Source organism: Cyprinus carpio, chromosome B10, assembly GCF_018340385.1.
Source record: "Cyprinus carpio isolate SPL01 chromosome B10, ASM1834038v1, whole genome shotgun sequence".
Classification (NCBI taxonomy): Eukaryota; Metazoa; Chordata; class Actinopteri; order Cypriniformes; family Cyprinidae; genus Cyprinus; species Cyprinus carpio.
In genome coordinates this window covers 19,387,321-19,410,751 of record NC_056606.1, presented here as the reverse complement: position 1 = coordinate 19,410,751, position 23,431 = coordinate 19,387,321, and the positions used below count along the sequence as shown (strand labels likewise).

The 23,431-nt window shown below is 39.9% G+C and overlaps 1 protein-coding gene across 4 annotated transcripts; it reads right to left on the bottom strand.

The window, feature by feature from the left end:
- Window positions 1–228: 228 nt before the first annotated feature.
- Window positions 229–22,070, bottom strand: LOC109080175 (histone-lysine N-methyltransferase SETD1B-A-like). 4 transcript variants are annotated; one of them, XM_042733070.1, is made up of 19 exons: window positions 20,569–22,070; window positions 20,016–20,133; window positions 17,719–17,873; window positions 17,343–17,441; window positions 16,793–17,063; window positions 15,491–15,612; window positions 13,599–14,642; window positions 7,632–8,375; window positions 6,836–7,015; window positions 6,655–6,748; window positions 6,300–6,502; window positions 6,114–6,195; window positions 5,649–6,026; window positions 4,171–5,553; window positions 3,540–3,715; window positions 3,300–3,425; window positions 3,083–3,202; window positions 2,864–3,001; window positions 229–2,778 (listed from the first exon to the last, which is right to left on the bottom strand). In XM_042733070.1, the coding sequence occupies exons 3-19, from the start codon at window positions 17,857–17,859 to the stop codon at window positions 2,605–2,607; spliced, it is 5,475 nt and encodes a 1,824-aa protein (XP_042589004.1). In that variant the 5' UTR covers window positions 17,860–17,873; window positions 20,016–20,133; window positions 20,569–22,070; the 3' UTR covers window positions 229–2,604. The 4 variants fall into 4 exon arrangements, with proteins under 4 accessions (XP_042589004.1, XP_042589006.1, XP_042589003.1 ...); XM_042733072.1 differs by lacking the exons at window positions 20,016–20,133; window positions 20,569–22,070 and adding an exon at window positions 18,042–18,283 and having other exon boundaries at window positions 4,171–4,686; window positions 5,101–5,553; XM_042733069.1 differs by having other exon boundaries at window positions 20,016–22,070.
- Between the last annotated feature and the right edge of the window lie 1,361 nt (window positions 22,071–23,431).

The window sequence follows — 23,431 nt, the reverse complement described above, 5'->3', positions numbered from 1 at the left end:
CTATAAGTAATGTAAGGCAATATGTAGGGCAGATGGTGAGACCCCAGTGTGCTTTAGACCTCCTACTGACAAAAATATGTGAAGTTATTAATCGTAATTAAAACTCACATTCGGAATCCTGCTCCTGCTAACTCTGTACACAGGAACTCATCTGGAGAAAACATTCAGATCAATAAACTTTACATTAAAGTGAGACACGATTAAAAGATTAGTTTCAAGACAAGGCAGTTGAAAAAAAAATCCTTTATTTTTTCATGATCTTTTTTTTCATACATTTGTGGTATAATAAATAGATGGGCTAAAGGTCAATTTCGCCAATGTCCCTTGCCATTTCTGAATGATAATGCTTTTCCCCCACACTGCAAACAGATTTTCATAGAATTTACAACCAAAAATAAAAAATAAAGCTTGACACAAGCTGGAAATACTGCCACCAGCTCTCTGTACTCACTGTCAGATAAGACCTTTCTGAGCCGTGACGCTGTAGCAAATCCTCAGGAACAAAAAAATATATATTTATATTTATAGATTCACAGTTAAAGTATTTACACATAAGAATCCAAAGGAAAATGGGCAGAAAAAAAAGACGTTTCTACAAGAAACAATCTTTCAAAAGGAAGTACAAATCTGTTTTATGTACAAGATGCATCATTTTCTTTAAATTAGCTATTCAACCCCTTTTTCATATAATGATCCCTGAAAAATATTCATTTTAAATACTCCATTTGTCGCTCATAAAAGCAGAACGATGCATCATCACTCCCCATTGTGATTAAAAAAGCCTCATTCCTCTATACAAACCATTATTATCCTGTACAATATAAACATATTTAAAAAGAAAAACAACAAAAAGCTGGGAGACCTTACCCTGCCAGTGAACTAATGTAAAGGACACGTTTCATAGCTTGGTCTTGTGAGTGCTGTTTGGCTTGATGGGGGTTGGAAGCCTCTAGTGCATTTATAAACATAACCAAATCACAAAGAAAAGCAAGTGACTATGCCACTGCCTTGCAGATCAGAAGTCTTCTGCTTTCAAAGGGAAATTTGGCTGAATGAGGCTGTAATAGTTTTTCAAACTGTCTGATGTTTAAATACTGAGCAAAATGCAGAAGGACCTCAAAAGGGTCGCCCAAAGTACCAGTGAACATAGATCATTCGTACAAACACACACACATATAGGAGAAGACAAATGGAAGAAGGTTTGCCTTTGAAGTTGTGACACATTAAAGTACAAATTTGGCACTGCATTCGACTTGAACTTGCTTTTCTGGGTCCACTGCTGACGTTTTCAGGTCGACGGACCTAATACTCCAGGGTGTGATATCCTAAACATCTGTGCATCTACTTAGATTAGATTTATTAGTGGAATTGGTGCCTAGGCAACCTTTTTGAAAAGCATCAGTGCTGTGCACCAGTTACCACACTCACAGAGAACTCTTAATACTATGAAAACCCATGCTGAAACCAGTGCAGGTGGATTTTGCTTCTTAAAGTGAACTGGTGGAGAAAATTCGGGACATACGTTTGCAGAATAGCAGCATCATATCGGTGAGATTTGCTCTGTAATAGACAATTCAGCACTAGTGACTGAATATGCATGAAGCCAACTGGACCTCTGCATGTTCATCTGCTGAAATGGTGAGCTGACATGACAAACACAGAGTTAATACTAAGCTGTTCAGCTTTAAAGTGGAATCTGATTGAAAACAAGCAGCTTTCTGCCTTTACACCTTACAAAAGCTAGAGGGCAGCAGACACGCTCGAATCCAAAGATCACAGAGAAGTTGTAAAAATGGCTTGAATAAATGAAAGAATAAAGTGTAGTGTATTGTTGGTTTTGCTTTTGATCCTTTAAAAAAGGTCCAGTCCGTAGGTGCCACATGCAGCGCTGGCTGAAATATCCTAGGAGCATTTCGCTTTGTGTAAATTTGCCTGAGCTGTGGATCTTTTCTACTGATTTGTTTTGTGGCCGGCGCAGGTGTGCTTTTGTTGAATGTTCTGCAAATTGAAGACAACTGACCCAATTCCCCCAACAATGGTTAGTGTCACGATGAATGCTAAACCTTGTGGGCTTATTACAGTGAAGTCCGACACTAAACTAAACTTCAGACAAGTCGGGCTGGATGGACAAGGACAAAAAACCTGACCAAAGCTTTTTAAAACTTAACTTTGTGCGTGTGGGACAGACGAGAGCAGCTTAAAGTATTTTGGGTCCGAGTTCAGGGACGGGGAGGTCTCTCCATAACCAAACCGCAGAGGAAAAGGGGACTAACGAGGAGCAGGAGCTCCACGGCAAAGACAAACTGTGCCAAATGGGCAGACGACAAAGTGAGTGCCCAAACATTTAGGGGGAAATATAAGTCCATAGAGGTCAATGGAAGAGTGGTAGAAAACTCAGTTTTTAGGCTTGAAAGAGCACCTGTAATTCGTAAACAATCATGAAAAAGTACAAAAACGAAGTCCCAGACACTTAGCTGCACGATATATCCAGTAGATGTGTTGGATTTCACCCATTATTTCTTCTGTAGATCCAGAAGACGGGGTGTCTGGGCTTGTTGTTGGGCAGTGCATGTTTTTAAGAAAGTTCTCACCTATCCGTTGGGGTTAGTTTAAGGTTCCCCTGCAGTTCTCTGCTCCACAGAGGCACGGTATCTTTTCGTCCTCGATGGGGAACTTGTAGTCATAGGTGATCTCATCGTTAACATTTATTGGCTGCCGGGAGTAGATGACGATCTTTTTCTGCGACTCCACAGTGATGACCTTGGCGTAACAGTTTGGCTGCAAAACACAAAGCAGAACATGATCAATATGGCTTTCGACTCCAAAAGTACCTTTTGTTAAGACAACGTACAAGCAAACTCACATTGCAACTGTGATTGATGAAGCGGGCAAAGTTGCCACATTTGGTTGCATCTATAATGGTATCGTGATCCACACGGAACATGTAGCTACTGCCGATGCCCTTCTCCTCATAGCGCTTCTCTCGCATGTCTGCGATAACCTGCAGATGGAGACGAGACAGTTACGAACAGACTGGCCAGCAGCTAGCAGATGCTGAAGGTTTGGTTAGCTTCACGCTCACCTGTCGGATATTCTGGCCGACATATTCGATAACCATCTCATCAGCAGCAATAGGTTCCATGGCGAACAATCCCCAGTCATGAATGTGACTTTTACAGAACCGGATCTTCTTTTTACGGAACTGTGGAGAATTTGAGACTCGTTAGATTTTGACAAGGCTCATATTTTGATTGGTGATGTTGAACAAGATATAAATAGCTGGGTTTCGCTTGTCCTACCTTGAGCTGGTTGAATTTGAGGAGGTCACTGTCGCAGCTGAAGGACGACAGCAGGCGGCGCTGTTCAGACCGCCGCTCTGAACCTGCCCTCGTGGACACTTGGGGCTGTGCTGGAATACTCTTCCCCTGTGAGAAATCACACACAAACACAGTAGATACTTCATTAAGCTAAATTGCCAAAGATCCTGATGTTGATTGTTAGTAAACTCCAGTATTTTATCACTGCGGCCCAGTGCCCACCTGAGTGTCCACATCAGGCTCTTCGGACTGCAGGCGTGAGCTATTCAGATACTTCATTTTGTCTTTCTTGTCGATTTTGTAATAGCCCTCGCTGCGGGCGCAGCCGGTGACATGGTCGCGTATACCGTCCTCTTTCCGCTTCTTCTTCAGCCCTGATGTGCTGCCCATGTTGGTAGGTTCAGAGGAGTCAAGGAGTCTTTCTTTACATGAACAGATAGATCTCCACATAACAGGTATGCAAATACTAGCAATTAATTTTAATGGACATAATTATTTTATATCAATAATGTCAACAAGAGAGTTCCAAAACTGTGAATACTGGGGTTCTATTTGAGATGTAGAAAACTACATTTTCAACATCAACCGATGATAATCAATTCAATTGCGCTACTCCGTTTGAACCCACTAGGGGCATAATTTCGAAATTTCAAAAGGAACTAAATGACTTCGCCAAATGCCCCCAAATCTTTTTTTTTTTTTAATTGAATTCAATTTGCCGCCACTAGGGAGCAGATGTTACCAACGGACACTTTCATAGGATTTTACACTTAAAGTCGTTGTCATTGATAAAAGACAATGGATTTATATTTATTGCTAATTCGCACATTTACATTTTAGCAGTAAAGGATATGAGGATGGTGGACCCAGAGGGTGTCGTTGAGCCAGTCGTTGCCATTGTCCTGCTGCAGCATCTTGTCGTAAGTTATTTTCAGGTAGCGGATGTCCTCCTCATCAATGCCGTCATTCCAGATGTCATACAAGATGGTCATCTCCTCAAAATCTGAGCGGGGTAGGAAGCTGGGGCGGAGTGGTGATGTCACAGGGGAGTGCATGGACAACAACAACTCTTGCCAGCCCCGCCTCTGTCTGCGCGTCTTCTGAACAGGTTCCTCGACGTAAGACAACCTGTCTTCCACCTCAGGTATGACTGTCTGTGTTTGGTTTTCCTCTTCCTCCAATGGCGTGGAGTCACCATCTTCTCTTTTGAAGGTCTCTGAAGGGTGGTCTGGGTACAGATCATTTACCGGTAGATCTGGAGGTGAAGAGGCCACCATTGGAGCTGGAGGCTCTTCAGAATCTGGAGAGGTCACCATAGGTACCTTTTTAGACTTGGGGCGTCCCGGTTTCCTCTTGCTTAGAGTAGTATCTAAGGGCACAGGAACATCTATCATTGGAACAGGAAGGTCTTTTGGAGCAGCAGGAGAGGAAGTTTCAACAGAAGTGGGAGAGGAGCCTTGGGAAGGCAGAGGTGGCTCCTGAAGTGAAGCAGCAGGAAGAGAAGGACCAGGGAATGGGGAAGAATTTGCATTGTTAGGCTGTAGGATGGCCTGTGGAGAGGCGCTGAGTAGAGGCTCTTTAAAGAGAGACTTCTCCTCCAAGCTCTCAGACGAGGCCTTCCTGTGAATGGGAAGGCCTGCAGATAAAGCAGCAGAGTCAGGGAAAGCTGGGGTGAAAGTAAGATCTCTACCTGGAGTCCGAGGGATACCAGCGCTGAGGACAGGGGATTGAGCGGGATAAGAAAAAGGGCTGCTGGGAATATGCGGCGAGCTCAAGCTGTTACCTGTTAACGGCGTGTCACTACCTGGTGTGACAGGAATCGTATCAGTGCTCTGAGACTTTCCCAAACCCCGGGGTCTGTCCATAAGATCTCTCCCTGGTGTGCGTGGGATGTCCTCTTCCGTAGGCAACCGCCCACGGACAGGCATATCTGGCAAAGCTTCGGGAAGCGGCAGAAGGGATCGAGCTTCAAGGGCATGATTGGGGGGAAGTGGAAGGTGCATTGAGGGCATAGGGAGAGAACGAGGGATTGCAGCCTCTGATTCTAGGGGAACCGGGCCATCACGACCAGGGGTACAAGGAAAATCTTCTGCAGGTATCTTTGGTCGGGTGTCCTGATCACTGTCTGCAAACGAACCTGTTGGGGTGGGTGGCCGCAAGCTACCAACATCCTCCAGGGTGGCTTCAGCTTTGGGCACTGGAATACTGACCGCCAAATCAATATCTGGTTCATCAGCTGAAAAGAGACAACAACCAATCAGGATCTGACTTCAACACAGAATACTCAACTGCTACATGAACATCAAACTAAACAACAATCAAGGCTCTGACCTGGCAGTCCTCTGGGAGATGGAGGCCACATGTCTTCAACTCCAGGCTTGATTGAGCTCACTGCAGTATGTTTGTGGTCAACCTCTGCCTCATCCAACGCTTCCAACCTGCCCAACTCATTTGGTTCCTCTTCTGGTGGTGGTCCTGTGGGGGTACTTGGAGCTTTTACGTCAACATCCTCCTCTTCAGAAGACGAGGATGAGGAAGATGAGGACGTCGATGAGGTTTGTGCATCATCTTCATCTTCATCCTCCATTGCTACTGCCTGCTCTTCTTCTTCCTCTTCTTCCTCCCCTGAACTCGATTCGTAGTCAGACGAGCTCTCGCTCCCAGAAGAATCGGAATCAGATTTGGAAGAGGAAGATGAGCTAGAAGATTCTGAGGGGGCAAAGAAGTGAAGGTCATTACCTCAGGTCAATTACAGTGACCACAAGGGCTCAATATTCATCAAACTTTTGCCATTACCGTCATCAGATGACTCCGATGATTCACTCTCACTGGAGTCTGATTTGCTCTTCTTTTCATCATCTTCCTCATCCTCCATATCCTAAGAAGGCATGTTTATGTTAGGCTCAAATAAGTGTTGTATATAGAGCCTGATAACTACACTTGCTTAAGGTTTATTAAGAAATACTGTGGATAGGTGCTCACCATGCCAGAGGACAACCTCTCAGAGGCATCTTCCACTGGCACCTCTTCATGGTCTGAAAGTGATGACTCCTCTTTGCCAGAGGTTTCCTCCTCCTCCTCACCTTCGCTGTCCAGCTCCAGAGGCCTGGCTGGTCTTCGCTTGGCAGAAGAACCACCACCATCTGCTCTGGAACCATCCATACGAAGATCTGTTCTTTCTGACTCTGAGAATGAACCTTACCAAGTTAGTTTATAAAAATGGCATGAAATCATGTAAAGCATTGCCACTTTACAGCCAACAGTGGAAACAAGTTGTCCAAGATTCAGTTTAAAGATCAGAAATATGATTAACTAGGCAAGTATATCAATCACACACCTTCATCTTCCAGCTCATCATCGACAGGTGTGGATGGTCGCACCCTCTTATTGTCATTGGTAGATGTTGGCTCAGGGGGCTGTTTCCTTTTAACCTGCAAACAAATGAGCAGCAACTGATAATGAGCAAATTTAACAGTACAACAGCAAACTAACAAAAACACAGGGTAGCAGTTTGGTACCTTGAAAGATGGTAATCGGATGGCACCGCGTAGGCCTATGCCGAGTCCCATTCCCTCGAAGCCCAGACCCTCAACCTTGGTCCAGTTTTCGAGTAAGCTAGAGGATATAGTCTCTTTGGGTTTGGCCCGTTCTTTTTCCTCATCTTTGCCCTCACCTGTCTTCACAGGTGTAACCGCAGCCTGCAGGTGCAGAAACATGACGACGGCAGATAATTCTGTTAGTATAATTACATGACCTCAGGTTTGAAAATTTAATAAACTGTGGTTTTCTTTTTGACTAATTGTTCCAATACTCTTTGGAACATTCAGTTCTGGAATAAGCTAACATTTAATTTAGAGCAAGAGTACAGAAGTAAGGGATATTTTTAACTGTTGTACAAGTTTGTCCATTACTATCCTCTCCAGAGCACCAACAGATTAAATATCAATTTATTAACCCATCCAAGGAAGGTTTTAGGGAATGTAATAACATTATTATATTAACTTATTACAAATATTATATTATTAAAATATTTACTTGTCCAAACTTCTCCATTTCATTTTGCAGTATGTCAGTGCAGTTCAGCAACATTTAGGATGAATGCATGACTGTTGAACAAGAAGTCATTTAAAGGGAACGATATTTATGAAAGTTACTTATCAACTTGACAGTGATTTTGTATCTGGCACAACTTAAATAGACTGAAAACCAAATTTGCTGCATTTGTTATTATTCATTTCCAGAAGTATTTACATATTCAGCAACAGGGATCATGTAACATTTAAAACAGGCCTGGGTTTGTTAAATGGCTCTTACCTTGGCCGAACGCTCCTGTTTGTCCCACCACTCATCAAATGCCCTGAAGGCCACCACCTCCACCATCTTTCGGTTGAGATCTCTTTTCATGATGGCCTTCAGCTCCTTGACGATAACCATAAGAACTCCATCCACAGTGGCTTTGTGTGGGTCTTCCTTTTGGGGCTCATAGCCTGGAGGGGGAACAGCAGGGTTGAACTTGGGCATGTTGGGTAGGGGCCAGGGTTGCCCGTGACCCACAGTGCCTGCAGGTGCACCAACCATAGACAGAGGCGGATACGGGCCCCCAAACTGCATGGCTGCGGCGGCAGCAGCACCGGCGCTTGCAGCAGCCCTGCTGATGAAGTGAGGGTAAGGGTATGACAGCTGGCTCTGCGCCATGCGACTTAACATCTGAGTTTGCATCTGGAAGGACATGTGAACGCTGCCCCACTGTGATAAGGAGCTCATCAGGTCCATCTGCATAATGGGCATCATGCCAGGGGGATAAGGGTGCAATGGGTGTAGCATTGGATGGGGGCCAGCCAGGTGCGGTACAGTTGGAAGAGGAGGCGGCGGCGGCAGTGGGAAGCCAGCCTGTGGATGGGGCAGTGGGGGGAACCCTGGTGGGGGCATGGGAATGGTCTGCATCGGAGACATCGCAGAGTTGACCACAATGTTTTTGGCACAGTCCCCGCTAGTGATCGGTGTGCCAGGCATCTCATCATCAGAAATCTCCATGTCTTCACCTGACGACTGATGGCCCTGCGTTTAAAAAAACAAACCCAAACATCTGTTGCATTAGAGCACAAACAAGTCATTTACAAAGCTAAGCTGGTGAACACTATCTATTGGTCTGTATTGCCTTTGGTTTAACAACCCCTGTGCAACTATGAAAAGATAAATTTCGTATTTCCCCCTCCCCCCCTTTTAACTTGATCTAGACATAAAATTTTAATAAAGTTCTGTTGCTTAAGAGAGCATAATAATGGGCCAGATTCACAAACATCTTAAGAAATAAATTAAGTTTGTAAGAATGTTCCTAAGTGCAATTCTTGAAAAAGTTCTCAAATACATATGTCCTTAAGAACATCTTCATCTGCGCTGCAACAGCAAATGCATCCTGCGCATTCCTATGCACTGAATATTGCCAAAGATTATAGGTGCTTCCAAAATCGTGTACTTATGCACTATGCTATAACGTTTTGTAGTATAAAAAAACTGCGTAGCGAAGGGAGATGGTCTATCAGATTCCGATTATTAATGACAAAATAACCTCATAAAATTCATAAACTACATGGTTGAGTACATAGTGTATAAGTGCATAGCATATAGTACGTCATTTGGGATGCAGCTATAGTCATATTTATAGGCTTAAATTAACAGCGAAAAGTAAACAAGTAAAATTCCCTATCTAACACATAGGCTAATCATGACCGATCATTGTTTACAATGTCATCACTGTCACTTCAGAGAACTTGTGCACATCACTATTAATAGTCCTTCTATGTATTATATATAGCTATTGTTGTTGTAATGCTTAAATTTAATTCATTTGAAATAACCCAATAAATTGAATAATTGAATAATTCTTACTATTTGGGGTTTAAGACAAGTCTGGGGCTATCCTAACTTTAAGAAGTTATTCACAATGGTTTTTAAGAAGATTATTTTCAAGAATTTGAATTCTTCTTAAGTTTTGTCTTAAGAAGAATCTTGAGAAAAAAGATTAGAATGTTGTTAAAAATTGTTAGGATTAAAAATATTCGTAACTTTTTATTAAGTTAGGAAATAAGAAGAAAATGGCAGTTAAGAAGAAATTTCTACTTAAAGTTTCGGTAATCCGGCCCAATGAGTATTTCATTAATTAAGTTACCCGTTGTTATTTTCCTATTTTTCAAATATTTATTTAATGTTTTGAAATAGCATTTATTTGTACAATTTGAGTTTTTTTTTTTTTTTTGGTAGTTTTGTTTTTATCATTTATTATCAAGTGCTTTTATCATTTTATTTATTTCAATTTAATTTATTATCTTTAATGATTCCAGTTTTAGTTTTTGTAAAATAACATTTATTTCATTCATTTGCAAAGTCAACATTTCTAATTTAAATTTATGTTCTTTGAAATTTAGGTTTGTCATAAAAAATATATACAGGGTTCCTACAGGTTTCTTTAAGTTAAATTCAAGTCTTTTTAAGACCTTTTTAAGACCATTTATATAAAAAATTAATGCCTATTTCACGTCCCTACCAGCAAAGAAAAACAAAATCCTTGAACTTGTGTTCATTTATTTTTCAAATGTGGAATGGGTAAAAGATAAGTCAAGCAGATTTGAAAAATAAAAACATTTCAATAGGCCACAAGAAAGTTTGCCAAACAATGTTGTTTTTTAACATTAGCTAGCTACTTATTCCATGCTGGGAATATGGGGAACTGAGAGACCCCTGAACAATAAACATCGAAAATCAGAACTCAACAATAAATTAAATTAAGAAACACAGTCAACTCCTTAGCTCTTCACTCAGGGCAGCAATCTCTTTATCAAGGTTGTCCACTGGTTTCAACCAATGACTAAAAGAGTTTTTATCCAGCCACGCTTCATTAAATTTACATTTCCCCATAACCTCAGAATGAAATTGGTAGCTAACTAACGTAACAACAAACGTTAAAAATATAACGCCGTCAGTCAACCTTTCCTGTGGAATGCTGAGATTTTCTTTGATTTTTCGCGCTTCTCCTTTGCTTGTTGCTTGAGGTCTGTGTTGTGTTGTTTTGCTTTGCAGTCTATGGTTGTGGTGCTGCAGCGCGTGATCTTCATTTACTGAAGGCATCACGTGTTCGCAGTATTTTGTACTGTGACCCGGGGCTGTGTTGCGTTCTCAATTATTGGTTCTGCCACTCTTTATTTATACTACGTCATTTAATCAAAATAATAGTGGTTGACAAATGAAACTTTTGAGGAAAATTACAATACGGAGAAGTTACATACAGCACAATTTTTAAAACCCAGACATCAAAATTCAAGACTTTTTAAAGTCTTTCCATCATCCCAAAAATTTACCAATAAAATTAAAAAAAAAACTCTGACAAAAAATCAGTATATCCAATAATATATATTTACTTGAGCTTTATTTCAGTAATTTACCAATTTTATTAACTACAACACTGTGACAAACATGCTGTATATTTAATAAAGCAAAAATAGCACTGATTAAGATGTTTGCTTTCCAATAATTAATTAAATAATTGCTTTAAGTGGTCTTATGCTTTTTCACTTTTTATAAATTGCTGATTGTACAATACTGGACAATGATGTAATCTGCAGAATTTATACTTCAATTATAAGACTACAGTGTTTCCCATACATTTATTTATTTGTGGCGCCTGCCACAATATCAAAACTGACCATCACAAATAGATTTTCTAAAAAGCTTTGAATTAGTTGAATAAACATGAGCACTGCATGTTTCAAAAAAACAAGGTGCGGGTGTTTTTATATCACTGTATTTCTAAAGGAATCTGACTGTCTTCAGAAAATTCTGGATGTCATTTTCATTTCTTCTTGCATGTGATGTCTGGTAAAGCAGTGTTTGTGAGCGAAGCGCTGCTTTGTGTACAGCTGTTACTGGCGAAACCTCGATCTCTACCACTCCAACATTGCATCCTGCTGGCAGAGAATGAATTTGCACATATATGTGCCACAAATAGAGTGCAAGTCTGTGGGAAACACTGGACTATGGTATAAATAAATTCATCTGTATAACAGTTTCACTGCAATTCATGTTATAATGTTAGAATTAAAAAACAATAAACACAATACATATTACCTTTGCACTTATCTGTACATAGTAAATGCAGTTATTTTTAAGTGGTTGTTGACATCCTATCTAATACTTGATTTAGCAAAAAAAAAAACAACAAAAAAAAACAACAACAATAACGTTACCACCATAGAGATATATATATATATATCTATATATCTATATATATATATATATATATATATATATATATATATACAAATATATATATATATATATTGTTACCACTCTAATATGTCTTGCAATATCAGTGCATGCAAAGGTTCTGCGCGATCCTCTTGTTTAATATTCTCAGGGTCTGAATCCGGCTCAAAATGATATGGCAATATTGACGCCATCCTTAACTATACTGGAGCTGATGGAACTCGGTGCTTTGGCAAGGGGCGGGGCAGTACTGAAACACTGTCTAAGCTGTTAGCCAATCATAACGGACTGGGACAGCTAACCAATCACAACACATTTCATTTTTCGGAAGGCGGGCCTTCATCAAACCCGAAACTAATCGAGCCATTTATGCCAGGCTGTGGAGAAAGGTATTGTAATAATGTAAATTATTTGAAAAATAATGTGTTTTTTCTAACCACCAATCATGAGAGAATGTTCTAGTATTGCCCCAAAACAAAATCAAGACTTTGTAAAAGAGCATAATAGGACCCCTTTTAAGATCTTAAAACTAGTGTGCAAAACTCACCAGTGCATGTGGGGCCCCTTTTCAAAAGGATTTTGATCATAAATCAGATCACCTAGAAAAGTATTATCATGCTCTGTTCAACAAACTGAGTGACTTGTTTACAGCCCAAATGATACAGGACTAGTTATGCACCAGAATTACATTTTTAGTGTTAAAGTCTATTTAAATCATTAACCCAAAGCAATAGTAATGATATTCTTTTGAAACAATCATTGTAAATAGCTTGAATGTAGGAATCCAAAGACTTTCAGATATGACACAGCCCTTGTTAAACGATAGTTTTAGAGATTTAGTAAGAACAGCACTATCCTGATGGTCCAGCTTTCAAGCAGGAAGTAAAGCACAAAAGTGTGCTAACGGCTGTTCATTGTTTCTCAAGTTGAACTGCGTGTAAGAGGAAATGAAAGTGTGTTGCACATAGGCGGCATTCACTGTAGGATCATATTTCATGGGGTTGCCATACAGAGCTAGGGGCTGTAATGCAAACAAGTATATTTACAAGAGGAAGCCTCATTAGGCATTGAACATGTATGTCCTTACTGCAGATGCCCAATATTCTCACATTTCTCTATGGAAAGCATATTTGGTACAGATTAACATTTAGGACTTAAACAGTGCCAGGCTAAACTCTCTATTTTTCATGCTGCTGAAATGTCACAAAGGGTTGAGTTGCAAAATCTCAAGTAAACAAGGAAATAAGCAGTGATGCCAAGAAGTCTCCTGGCTAGACCTATGGGTTTAAATAAACCCTACAAAACATTGCACACTGAGATCTAAATTAAATATAGAAAAAACAAAAACATGCTTTGCAGCCAGATTGCACTATTTCTTCTACAGCTAAAATGTGAAACAAAAGGGAAAGTAAAGGGCCACTTTAAAGGAAGATGAGTGCGGATGCCTCTCACATTTCTTCTGGGTCCTCAAACCCTCCATACAGAAACTCATAATATCCTATTTAACACCACATCAGAAGTCTTTGAGTCGTTAGATCCATTACAAACTAATAGCTAATAGTAGCAAACTACACTAAAGCAATTTAGAAGGCAACACTTTAAAACACTTAGAGCATATCGTTTTTTGCTACAAAAATGTCAAAAATATATTATTTAATCAGTTTCAAAAACTGAAAAACCGATTCAATGAGGCTTACAAATCAGTTCATTCCATCTGAACAAACTAAATCAATACTTCAAAAAGGGGACATTTCAGAAGAACTGTTTGTGCAGCTGCAAACTGAACTAAACTGAATCAACGCTGAACTAAATTGAACTGAATAATGACAGTATTGTCTGTTATTTAGAGGTGCTTTCCAGCAAAAATGGTTTATAAAGAACTCTGCAATCTTTATACTATTACTTTCTTTTTTTATTACTTTGAAGTGTCTTTGAAACAATCTGTATTATTTAAAGCACTATATAAATAAATTTGACTTGACAGTAAAGTTCAGCAAAGAGAGATCATATCTAAGGTCTTACCGTGTCCATTTTGTCAACGGGCGTCCGTGGTTCTCCCGCACAGCTTTTACTGTGCATGTTGGAGGGCGACATGGACCTAGAGTTTGACAACAGGGAAGCAGTACCATGAATAGGTTCATCATCATCCGAATCAGGAAGCGGCGTTGGGCTGATGTCCTCCAGGCCGGTGCTTGCAGGCCGCGAGGGCCGCTGGGGTGGAATAGGGGAGAGCTGAGAGGACGAGGAGGAGATCGGACTGCCGTCCATGCGAACCTCAGCATCTGAGTCTCCGCGCTCGTTCAGGAAGGGCTTCAGAAGCATTTCTATGCGCGAGTCCAAGCTGTTGCGCTCGGAGTCCTGGGTCGGGGTGCCCAGCGACGGGCAGGGCTCCGGCGTGGAGGGGGGAGGCGTGGCTGGTTGGGCTTCTGGAGCAGGGGGTGGCGGCTCGGGGGTTGGTGGCGTTGCAGGCCTGTCTCTGACAGGCATGAAGTCGGTGCTCGAGGGTGGCGGGGCTTGAGGCGGTCTCCTATAATCCACTTCCCGCTGAACAGGCTGGTGGAAGGAGGGCTCTGTGTGAGGGTACACTGGGGGCATTGGGGGCTGATAAGGAGAGAAAGCATTCTTGAAATTTGCACTGGCTGGTGGCGGCGGCGTGTGTGCAAAAGCAGGCGACGGTGGCTCGGGGGGCTGATGCTGCTTAAAACTGGGTGGTTGCTCTGCATTGCCACGATGTGCCCCTCCTCCTGTACCATGGACATAGTGCCTCTCTGGCCTTCGGTTGTAGGCATCCTGGAATTTGGTTTCATGCCGTCTCGACTTGTAGCCTCCCGAGGATTCAGCACGGCTCGACTGGAACGCCGGAGTTCCCTGCCTGCTGGAATAGCTGGAGTCCTGAGAGAACGGGGTGCCTGATGGCCGCGGGGTGTGTGGGGTACCCTGGGACTGTGGCGTATCCTGCCTTAGGCTGGAGTAGGCCGTATCCAGGGACATGGGGGTGTTGGTGCCGCCCGGCGTGGCTGTGCCTCCGACTGCAGAAGAACTGCCTTCGGACAGTCTTCGCAGCGGCTGTGAACACAAAAGCATGACCAACTTAAACACATTTCAGAATTTCTCAATGCAACTTTTTCATAAACAAAATCACTCCTCTGGACTTTCTAATGGCATTAACATGCTAAATATCAGTTAATGGCACTCTCTGTTTTCACATGGCCCCGCTGTGTGATAATGCTCATAACTGGAGTTGTTATAGTGTGCAGCTCTCTGCTGGTAGCAGCTATTATGTGCATTTCAGTCAGTGTCCATTTAACCACCTACTGAACTGATAAACTGGATTAGAGATAAAGAGGTTTCTTCTAGAGAGGGAGAGCATTTATACACTGTGCTGGTGTAAAATACCTTTTGTATTAAAATAATGTGTTAACTAATAGGTTAAAATTTAAACTGATTTAATTGTCATGACAAGATTCTAAAAAGCTCAAAACTCCAGCATGTTATACAGTGTGCTGGGGTAAAATACTTTTTGTACTAAAACAATGTGATTCAAACATTTTAACGCATTTAATTATTATTATTAAATATCTCAATACTCCACATTACAACATTATTAAATGTACATAAGAGTAATAAACTATGTTTTTAAGAAATACATAATATGAGCATTTGTAGTTAAAAGAAACAAATTAAATAAATAAACTTTTGTTTTTGTTCTGAATCAAATAATTGTTTTTGAACAAACCAATTTGATAAAATGATTCCAGCTGCCTAAAGCTATTTTGATATTGGCATTCTTCATACAGCTGTAAATAAAAAATGTTTTTAATTTTTTGCTTTGTAGTACAACCTTAAGTGTTCCGATTCTTTCTATAATTAATGTCACACGTAATAGCATAATTTGGTTTGGTTTTGGTTTTTACCAGCAGGGCTTCAACCAAGCTGCGTGGAGAAACTTCACAGGCCTCTTCACCACCAACTGGAAGAGTGAGTGGAGTATAACTTCCATTGATCAGACGCTGGAGGTACCTTTGGCGATTTTCACCTGAACAGATAGATGAGATTGCACAATTCTTTGGTGAACATGATTAGTGAAATACAATGTGGGCTACATCTAAAGGACATACACATTTTATCTATTAGTTGCATTACAATCTAAGAAAAAAAGAAAGAAAGAAAAAGTATGCAATTCCAATTTGCCTGCATTATATTATCCAACAAATGTTACATTTCATTGTTACATTTTCCGTTTTCAGTACCAGTACATATTACGCTTTTGTTGTTGTCACAAAAACATAACAGAAAAAAACTATTTAATTGTAAATCTTAATAGAAATGTGCTTTTGCCAAATACCATTTCATTTTGTTACATTTTCCGTTTCAGTACATATTAAGCTTTTGTTGTTGTTACAAAAACATAACAGAAAAAATCATTTCAGTGTAAATCTTAATAGAAATATGCTTTTGCCAAATACTATTGGCTAATAATCTCACTTGAAAATAAAATTACTAAAACAAGTCTGTAAAATGTTACATGCATTGTATGTTAAAAATGTTAAAACTTAAATATACATATAAATACACCTATTTATATACATAGACATCATCTATATATACACATCAATTAAGAAGATTACAGTATAATGCATGAAATGCATGCACTTTCTATTCACGTCACTGACGATAACAGATGAAACGGTACTGTCTCTTTAAGAGAGGGGAGACCCAATACAGCTGTCATCCTGCCTTCAGGATCTCACTTTTACAAGGTTAATGACGATTCAGTGTGCTTGTCCTTCAGTAAACCGTCCAAACCAAAGCTTTAACATTTCCAACATTTTCATTTGTATAACAATTATGTTTTAGTCTTGGTTAACCACCTCCTATATATTTTATAACACACAGTTTTATTTTAAATACTTATATACATATTTTACTGAGGTTAAACAATTGCTATGTAGCTACAAACTATAACTAAATATCTAATTAACAGTTACAGCAACGTAAAACGTCAAAGCAAACACGTCGGTTTATCCCTCAACCGCTGACTTGCAGTTTAGTGGTTACCAAGCAACCAACGTAAATTTTCGCACGTGACTTCATGTCACAAGCAATCTATTCAAATAGACGAACACAAGCGTTATTTTGATGTACTTCTGTCAGATAACGTTCCTCCGAATAATATTAGATGTCGTAGATGTCCAGTTTAGTATTTTAACTCTTACCTTTAGGGTCCAGCTCCACGTGGATGATGTTGCCCATGACAGACGTGTTGTGTAAGTTCTGGACAGCGTCCTTCGCCGCCTTGACGGTTCCGAATACAACTTTAGCAATTCCGAGGTGTTTTTTGTTCTTCGGATTGTACAAAATTTCCACCTGCTCAATGTCGCCGAACTTCTTGCACATGTCGGTGAGGAATCCCTCTCTGACGTTGTCGTTGAGTTTGGCGAACGTGACCTCCTTCGGGGGCACGCGACCGACGTAACACTCATCGATCTGAGGAAAAAAAAAAGAAAGCGATTCTTTAAAACAGAACGTTTGTTTGAAGTCACTCAAAACGTCATCTCACGTCATATACTGTTTGAATGAAAGCACGTGTCTCTAGTAGTAGTACGTTATATCTAAAAGAAGAACGTTAAATCACTTGTTTCCGAACACTAAAGCGTTCCGTGGACGTCAAACGTCCTGCAGTTGGACACTTAAAAAAACAACCACAACAACAACACTCGAGACAAATGCACACATGTGTCAGGGGGGTGTGACTGACTGAACTACCTTAAATTTAGGAACCGGGAGATCCGTCTCCTTGTATTTAGTCCACATACGACCGATTCTCGGGTCTCGAACGCTGTCCACGGGAGGCATGCCGGGGTTCTGCAAACAAAACAAACACATTTATAAACACTTTACATAAGGAAGTGTACTTTACACAGAGAGAGCAGTCAAACCGGGCATGTCACTGTCACCAGAACGACTGCGGTACAACCAGAGCTCGTTTAGCTTTAAAACGAGTGGACAGTCGTGAAAGTTTGGCAACGGTTAAACTCTTTGATGTGCTGTGTCAGGTGTTTACAACGCGACGGCTATTATATCCATTCAGCGCCACAACACACGGGTCGATGTGTCCGTTGTAACGGCTCGTTTCGCTCACCGGAACGCTGAAGCTCTGTCCATCGTAGCGATACAGTTTGTGCGATCCCTTTTTCAACGCTGGGTCAATAATCAACTTGTAACTTCTCCAGTGATGACTTCGTTTCTCTCCCGAGCTGCAGAGAGGATGGCTGTTCTCCATTCCGTTCGCCAAACCTAACGACGAGATGACAAAAAAACAGAAAGTACGCTTCACACTCCTGACATGGCAAAGATTGATATTTGCACACAAACAGTAACGTTAACGTTACGTTGTAGAAAACGGGGGGTTCGGAGCGATACCCGAAACAGACATTACAGAGGAAGAAAAAACAGAAAGCTTACTTGAACTCTGTCTTCTAGCGTGATCTTCATTTAGCTTGTTTCTTTCTCCAGGTCTGGACATTGTGCGCCCGATCGAGTAGTTTAATATAAAACGGCTAGATCTTCAACGTTTCGCCGATCACATTACATGATTTTAAAGATACTGCCTCCTTTTTGCCAGCCAACACATATTGTGTGCCTCTAGTCTGGGGTTTCTGTCTCTCACAATACACCACTATCTCAGCCTTCCGGCACATTCGACACGCACTTGCGATTTATTGTTTTTAATGCTTAGGCTAACGCGGTGTTTTTGTGCGGCAGTCAGAAACACGTACAAAATGAGTTATGTGCGCTAAACGAATATAAGGTGGACATATCTTGAATTTCTAGCAGGAAAGCGAACGCTTTGAACGCGTTGAATCTGCGCGATAGATTTACGTGGACGTTAAATACAAGATGGACATGGAGGAGCGACGCTGGGGAAGGTTGTTAAAACTGAATTGGGACACGCGCTGGAAGCCCAAATGATTTGGTTTAGAAACGAACTGCGTTTTTGTTTTTATTTAAACATTAATTCCGGAATATGCCTTAAGCTTTGCATTCAGAATGTGCTAGTAAAATGAACTTTCACGAGGGTTCATCCTATATAAACGACAAAATAAAGTGGTGATTATTGTGTTTAAACATCTAATGTTAGTTTTTGTCTTGTACTGATACTAGTAGTGATGCATGTCTCAAACCATTCCCAACATTGTTTGATATTCTGCGGTGCTTGGGCAATTGGCTGGTTAACAGCAGCTCTCTCTCTAGCCAATCAGATTGAAGCACCACAGTAGATTCAGCTATTAGAAGCACAGCCTTCAGTTCTTCCTACAGAGAGCAGAAAGAAGGCTGAATGCAGGCGCAGCCATTTTCTCCTACACTGGGACTCAATGGTCAAAATGGGTTTCCTTTGTTCCTAAAGGGATCTAAATCTTGATTTCATCAGCCTTTTATGGACTATTTAATACATACAGTGTTTCTGTTTACAGGATCTGAGAAGAAGGAAGATGAAATGTTGGATGGTATCCCTTTGACATTTTTAAACTTTTTTTCTCTTCCTGGAAACCATCTTTGTCCCAGCAAACTAGGTCATGGCACACCCATATAACAGCATTTTATTCTTTAGTAAAATGCTACTGAATAAACATTTTGCATTTGATTATATTATTACTAACTAGACTGTAAAAAGAGAGAGAGAGGGAGAAAGAAAAAAACACATGAAAATTACCAACTGCTTGTAAGGCCCTGCCTTGTTCAGGGCCAAGCATTAATCAATAAGTAAGTTTATCTTTATTGTCTTTGCTTATTTAGCTGCAGAATAAATGTTTTATTGCTAATTAAACTGAGGCATTTATGTAAACTGGCTGAGTTTTTATTTCTTTTTAGTGCTCCCTAAGTGTCATTAGTTTTGAGTAAAGCTTTGTCTTCAGAACATTCATTTGCATGCTGTTCTCTCTCTCTCTCTCTCTCTCTTTAAATATCCATTTAAATTGATTGCTTCTCACATTTCAGCAAACAAGGCAGGCCATAGAGAAAAAGGACGATTGGCCTTTTGCAAAAAATGCTGAATCACAGGTATGATTGATAGGGTTTGTGGTTGTTTTAATGCTCATCCTGGTTGCGCCTCACTTTAAAAAAAAAAACCCTACAGCAGTACTGGTATCAAGACATATTTTTTTTTAAAGTAAAATGATAATGTGGAATTCACTTTTCTTTCATGACGTTTATATTGGGAATGGTGTATTCCTGGTTTTACAGTTGAGTGGAAATCCCTTTTTTCGATTGGTATTTTCAGTAAGTGAACACTCACTGTATATCTGACCTTGCGCCAAGGGCACACTTTAATTTCATAACACTATTAGTCTCATAACAGCGTACAGCACACGCTAGAGATCATGTATAATTATGACTCTAAACATACAGAATTATCAAAGCACTAACAGAGATATTTACCTTAACATTTTGTTGAAATAATTCTATCAGGCCTAAACGATGAAGAAACAGGAACGTTTTCATTCCCATCTTCGGATCCTTTAACACTGGCTTTAAAGAGGGGGTTGGGTTGCAACGCCTAAAAGGAAGAAAACGACAATAACCATATTTCTGCCGTCGTTTTTCGACATAATTCATCATTTAACACACCAATCTGCGCAGTCTCCAACGAGTGGAGCTGCTGGAAATCTTGAGGCACTTTTAGATATTGCAATATGCAAACAATCCCTTTCTCTTCCTGAAGACAGAATGACAAGAGAAATGCACTCGCTCTTCATCATACAGAAGACAGAGCAGAGAAAAAAATCTTTCCGAAGGTAATGGTTTATACGACCTTATTTGAGAAAAATGATTTGGGACTATTCTATCCGTTTGTTTTAACATGTAACATTAAAATCATATTTATCTTTCAAGTGCATTTTAAAAATACAAGTTTTTTTTTCTTCCTGTGGGGATTTATAGACTTGTAAGAAAAAAAAGCAGATAAAGGTGTAAAAATCATTATTATAGACACCTCTCATTGCTGACCCATGTCCAAAGCGACCTCAGAAATAGTCTGATGTTTAATGGCTTCTCTTGCAGTTCTCGTTTTCAACATGGCGTCTTCACAAGGACATCATTGTGGAAAAGAAAGGCTGCCGCCTGCGCCATTGATGGGCGAGGCTGTCGGTCGCTCTTTCAACAGATTCTGCCTTTGCACGAGGCAATCATTGCAAACACAAACTGACAAAATATAGTCAGAGGGGCTCGCTGTTTCTAAAGCGAGGATATTGCACAAAACTCGCAGTAATATCTCGTGCGTAAAACGCGCCCTCGACGCTGCCGCACAAAGCACCGAAAACCCTGTGGCACAAAAAAAAACACACAGCAGTAATCTGAGAGTTTGGACGCGTGCCACGGGTCCGGGATATGACTGCACCCACCTAACCATTTAAGGTCGGAGCAAGACTCTCAAACACTGTGTGGCATTTCAATCAGCAAGTACAAAGGGAATATCCAGTCCTCTGTGCTCTCTGTCGTCCCCCTTTCAAGAACATTCGGTGCAGTTTATTCGCCAGCCATTCAGAGGAACATTTGACGTGATGCATGCAGGATTGCGCACTACTTATGTTTCTCAGGTCTTCTGCTGAATATATCACACTGTTGCAACACATACCGGTATGTGGTATGCAGATTTTGCACAATTTATGGCTATGCAATTTTGTTTATCTAGCTTATTCCACACCTCTATAAATGTGTAGAGAACGGACGTATTTATAACCCAAGCATCTCATCATTGGAATTTGGTCATTGCCTTTATTTTTTTATTTTTTTTTTCTTTCTTTATCTGTTTCCCTTTCTTTGTGTGCGTTTTGGGGCGACGCCAGCTCCAATTTATCAACCAAAATGGCATTGCGCAAGGGAACGCGCCATCTGTCTTTCGCTTTTTTTTAGGATTCACGCTTGTTATTGCATGCACACCAATACGATTTTGTCTCTCTGCCATAGTCATAAGTAGGACTGATGTCCGAATATTCCAGAAAAAAAGGACTGAAGACGTGGTGACCACATCGTTTCCTGACGCCCAAGGCTGAAGTGGGTCACGAGGCCATTTTATGGCACTCGTGTTTAATTAGGAAAATCCTCTTTATCTTCGTAACCTGCGAACGCAAGCTGTTTCTAACGGCAGGATAGAAGGGTAGAAAAGAAACGCAGAGATCTCAGTCGTCACCAGTATTATCTTCTTGAGGTTTTTTTGTTACCCGACATGCAGACGTGTGTGCGTAATCTTCATTTGTGCTCTGGACAGCTGGAGTGGATCCTCGACAAATTTCGACATTCAACTTCGCCATTAATCATATAACCTAAGCTATGTTAACTTTTGTTTAGATCTTGAACAGTTAATTTTTGAGGCACTCTTTTATATGTAGCCTACTATTTTGTTTATTTCATATTTTTAATGTAATTTTTTGTGGAGACTGGGAGATGTCTGAAATCTAAATTATAAAGGGTTTTTAATGCCAGCAATGTGTGTACATTTCCTGTAATGTGCCTTTTTAATGTCAGTCTAATTTTCCACAAGAAATCTGAGGAAATACTCAACAGATCCCGACGACGATTCGCAATTGCATTTCTCATCGTGTACAATTAATTTAGTAACATTTCACTTTTAACCTTTTTTTTTAGTATTGAGATAAAGATGATTGTAACATTTAATAATATGGTAGGTATATATACACAGAGATGTTGCACTCAATTAACTGCTTTTATGTTGCAATAAATATAACTATTCTTAAATATAAATTTAGTTTTGTATTTATTGACAGATGTGTCGTTTTTTCATTTCTTCCTCATCTTTGCCTAAGTAGCGGTTTCCTCGAAACGAAGCTGACGTTCTGTTCTAACATTGATGTACATTTTAATTTACATTTTTATTACATTTCTCTGTGTGTGAACTGATTTATAACCGAACCAAACGGGCCCATATGGTGGAAAACAAGCACATCCATTTATCGCTGCTGCTGTAGGCCGCTTTTGTCTTTCATTAATGGATATTAACGACCTTTTTATTCATTGACCGTAAAAATCCATAGAAATTGTTTTATGAGAACATAGTGGGTTTTTATAATTAATTTTAGCAGTTTCTCTCCCTTGCCCTGTTTGGAATCAGTACATTATTGTTATGTGATAGAGACAGTCATGACGCCTCCTATCTGTGAGAAATGAGAGGGAAAAAAACAACAACCTTTTTCTAGCCTCTCATTGGCTGTGACGGTGTGGGGGGTGTATTAACTGACACCTATTGGCCATTGGTAAAATAAATTAAGAAAGGTTTGTTATACTCACAAGAGCACTGAGGTTTTGCTTTGAACAACACCCTTTAGCTGGTACTAGGCTACATGGATTCACATATAATTTTGCTTTCTTTTATACAGTGTTTATTTTGTAGGCTATTCATAAAAAAAGTTAAAACAAAGTATATATATATCACAAATAAAGTGTAAAGATTCAGGACTTACCATGATGTGCTACTGAGACATAATTCACAATTGTCTCATAGGGTTCATCTCAAAATAATGCAAATCTTTTTAAAGTGGGAATTTGAACTGAATCATCTTGCATTTGACATTGTAACTATTCTTTTTAATGTTTTTAAATAATTCTTACTAATATACAAGCTAATTATTTTTAAAGAGTGAAATTAAATAGTATGTATAGTATATGAATTTTTATATACAATTATTTATTTATTTATTTTTATTTTGCTGTTGTAATGGGCAGATTTATTAACACCTAAACAATATTATATATATATATATATATATATATATATATATATATATATATATATATATATATATATATATATATATATATATATATATAACATTGTTGTT